We start from the raw sequence: 3,947 nt of genomic DNA on the forward strand, positions 1-3,947 counted from the left end.
ATAACCACATGGCACCGAATCGTTTTTTAACAGGAACGACAGGACTCTCCGGCATGTACTTATAATAATTCATTAATAAAATGTACAAATCATAGTGAAAAGAGAAAATAAAGTATACATGAAGCAGAACTAAAAAGAAACAAATGAAAGGGAATCTGAATCAATCTATTGAATGAGAACACCTACGAGGAGGATAAGGTAGAGGATGATTGTATCGCTTACTCGTGTATCTAGAGGGGTAGGAGGAGGAGCTACTTCATCTTCTCCGGTTCTGGCCATCGCTACCCTCCCCGCCGTCCGAAGACCGAAGGAGTTTAGTCTGGTTACCCTTTTATGGCGAGATTTGATCTGTTGACACACACATCTATGTTGGCACATTCATAGCTGCCCTTTTTATCCGATTTGAGCCAATTTTCAAGTTTACACTAGAAAGTGAATGATCGAAATGTTCCTAGTGCCCACATCGGATGAACCTAGCTCTCGGGATTCCAGATTTCTTTGCTGCAATCCATGGTTGGTTTCATATTACCTGGAAGGTGAGAAGATGATGAATTTTCATGGCAAGCACATTGGTTGAGAAAATCATGAGCATGAAGATGGTCATGGCCACTGAGGAACATGATCTGATCTGGGGCTCTGGGCTTAGAGCAACTCCAATGGGCGACCCATTTCGTCCGCTGCCGTCCGTTTGGGTCGACGCGGACACAAAAGGCGGCCCAACGCGCCGACCCAAACGGACGCGCGTCCGCTTGGCGTCCGCATGGCGACCCATTCCCGGCCCAATTTTGAGCCGGATTTGCGTCGGCGCGGACAAGAAACGGACGCGCGCGCGCCTACTCCTTTCCCCGGGCCCGCCGGTCGGTGGCAGCCACCATCATTTCCCCCCATTTCCCCCAAAAACCCTCCCACCCGCGCGCTCCCTTCCCACACCCGCCATGGACGGCGACCTCGACCTCGACGCCGCGGCCGGCCTCGCCTCCCTCGCCTCGTCCGGCAAGACGACCGCCCCCTCCGGCAAAGGCAAACCTCATGCCCCGCACAAGACCGCCTCCGCGCCCAAGCCAAAGAAGGCGCTGACGCCCGAACAACGGACAAGGAAGTCGGCCAAGAGGAAGGGCCGGAGGCACGCCGTGGACGCGAGGGATGAGGCCGCCGCGCACGCCGCTGTCGCCGCCGCCGCGCAGCAGGATGTCACCAACGCCCGCGTCGTGGCGACATCGAGGGAGGCGCTCTACATGCTAGGGTTAAACCCTAGCCAGCACAGCCTCGTCAACGCCGCCGTCGCCGCGGCCAGCACCAGCTCATCCGCGTTCCCTCGGATGGTGCTGCCCGACTCGCCCCACGCGTCGGCTTGCACCCCGATGCCCGGCTTCCATGTGTACCCGCAGGCCTCCCGCCTCTCCGGGGAGTGCTCGCCCGACGTGAGCGTGGTCGCGCCTTCCACGCCCGCGCCCATCGACCTCAATGCCACCCCGGTGGCCGGTGGCTCGTCATCCGGAGGCGCGAGGAAACGCGCGCGGCAGATGCCGGCCGGCGTGCTCCCGGACGCCCGCAACCTGTTCGACGAAATGCCGTCCCCCGGCGACGAGGACTACATGCAGAACCTCATCTTCGAGGGCGGTGCACCAGCCGTTGGCTATGATCCCGACGAGACACAAAGCCAGGACGGCCGCAGGGCGTTCATGCCGGCCGTTGGCTATGATCCCGATCAGGCGGCCTTCATGCGTGATCAGGTTGGCATGGACCTGGACGGCTTCCCACTCGACCACGAGTTCCCCGACGACTACGGGGTAGAGGAAGAGGACAAGTGCGACATCGAAGTGGAGCCGTTGTTCGAGGACGAGCTCGCCAACCAAGCCGCCGGTCCGAAGCCGAAGCGCAAAAGCAAGCGCACGAAGGCATACACGGCTGCCGAGGACAAGCTTCTTTGCGAGTGTTGGCGAGACATTGGACAAGACCCCAAGACGGGCGCCGAACAAAAGCATTCAACCTTTTGGATTCGTGTCCACCGAGAGTTTCATGAGCACAAGAAGTTTCTGCCTTACCAAATTGTGAGCACGCGCGGGTGGGTGTCCATTTCCAAGCGATGGAGGGTGATCCAACAAGAGTGCAACAAGTTTTGTGCCACTCTTGAGAGCGTCAAGGCCCGCCCCGTGAGCGGCATCGGCATGCAAGACATGGTATGCTAGCAAGACGCCCTCTTTTGTGTCATCAAGTTCATGCTTGCGTGCTCATTTGCATACCATTTGCCCATATGCTTGCATGGAAACATTTTGTAGGCATTTCAAGCTTTGGTGGTATGCAAGGTCCAACACAATGGCAAGTGCTTCAACCTCTCCCATTGATTTCGGGTCATCAAGGACGAGGAGAAGTTCAAGGCACAATATGCCGCCCTCAAGTCACGTGGGGGGAAGCAAGCCGTGGAGGAGGTTGGGGACGGCGAGCCGGCATGGCCGCGGGAGAGACCAACTCCAAGAAGGAGGACAAGCGGGATGCGGCATCCAACGCCTTGATCGCAAGAGTGGAGCGCATGATGAACAAGAAGGACTCAAGGGAGGAGGAGCGCCGGCGTTTCAAATAAGAGCAAATGAACACCTTCATGGAGATCCAAAGGAGGAGGCTTGAGATGGACGCGGAGAAGCAAGCCAAGATGCTCGAGCTGGAGGCGAAGAAGCAAGCCAAGATGCTAGAGATCGAGGCCGCCAACACCAAGACCAAGGAGAAAGAAGTGTCTCTCGCGAGCATGATGACCGGGGTGGAGATCATGAAGGTGGATCTCAACACTATGTCGCCAAGGAAGAGGCCGTGGTTCGAGAAGATGCAGGCCGACATGCTCAAGTTCACCGACAAGTTCGAGAAGATGGAGTTGCTCTTATACATTCTTGTTTGCATTATTGTCATCTGCGGCACTATTTGGGAGGACATTATGGATAACATAATCTGCTGGCGACCTTCTCCTTCCCCAACTCATCCCGTTGGAACCAGGGTTGTGGGCGGGGATGGCCGCATCAGGGTGCTCTTGCAGGCGGCGACGAGGAGGCTGGGGGAGGCCAAGAAGGAAGGAAGGACGAACCTGGGGCCGCCGGAAACGCACCGACGAAGCCCTGCCTGAAACCCTAGCCACGGGGGAGGGGTTGCGAGAGGGCGATAGAAGACGGGAGCGGAGTATCTCGGTGGAGGGGAGGGAGGCGAGGACCATGGGGAGCTCGGGGCCGTGCTGCACGGCGCCGGAAGCGGCCGGCATAGGTGGTGTTTTGTGCAACACGAAGCATGGGTTGAATACACCAAGCGATGGGGTGTTTTGCACAAAACTGTAACGCCCTGAGACCGACGCTTGAGATGCCTTCCATGTTTTGCGTGGCCGCCGTGTGTTTTATTTTTTTGTTGCATTTCATCATGTCATCTTTTGCATTGCATTGGCACTCGTTGCCGTCATTGTTTTTAAACTTGCATTCGCTCGTCGTTGTCGTTTCTCCCTTTGCCTTCATCACCTCTCTTAGACCCCCCTCGCTTGCTCGTCCGAAACTTGCCCCCGAACCCGACCCGCTCAGTCGTCACCATTGGATCCGGATCATCCCCTAACATCTATAAAACATCTCCGTTTTCTTATCTGGACTCCCTAACCTATCTATTCTCGACCGCCCGATTATGATCGGAGGGTCCAAATTAACCCTGCCCTAATCCCCTACCTATATAAATAGTCTAACCCTAGACCAATCCCTAAAATCTAGCCCCCTTGTCCCATCCACCCCTAGCCGCGCCGCCACCCACTCAGCATCTTTCCTCGGGATCTTGCCCGATCCACCCAACCAGTGCATCCCTTCGGATCCATCCTTCCCGCGCCCCCTCTCGATCCAGGAGCCTGAGCACCCCTGCATGAGGCTGCCGTCTTTGACCGGCCTCGTCGGAGACCAGCGCCCCGCTGCCTTCTCCTTCCTGTTCGATCC

At 57.0% G+C, this 3,947-nt stretch overlaps 1 protein-coding gene across 1 annotated transcript; it reads left to right on the forward strand.

Moving 5' to 3' along the window:
• Positions 1–1,361: 1,361 nt before the first annotated feature.
• LOC109732832 (uncharacterized) lies at positions 1,362–2,345 on the forward strand. Its single transcript, XM_020292032.1, has 2 exons — positions 1,362–2,180; positions 2,280–2,345. Exons 1-2 carry the CDS (start codon positions 1,362–1,364, stop codon positions 2,343–2,345), a joined length of 885 nt encoding a protein of 294 aa, XP_020147621.1.
• Positions 2,346–3,947: the final 1,602 nt, after the last annotated feature.

Source organism: Aegilops tauschii, chromosome 7 (genome assembly GCF_002575655.3).
Source record: "Aegilops tauschii subsp. strangulata cultivar AL8/78 chromosome 7, Aet v6.0, whole genome shotgun sequence".
NCBI classification, from domain to species: Eukaryota; Viridiplantae; Streptophyta; class Magnoliopsida; order Poales; family Poaceae; genus Aegilops; species Aegilops tauschii.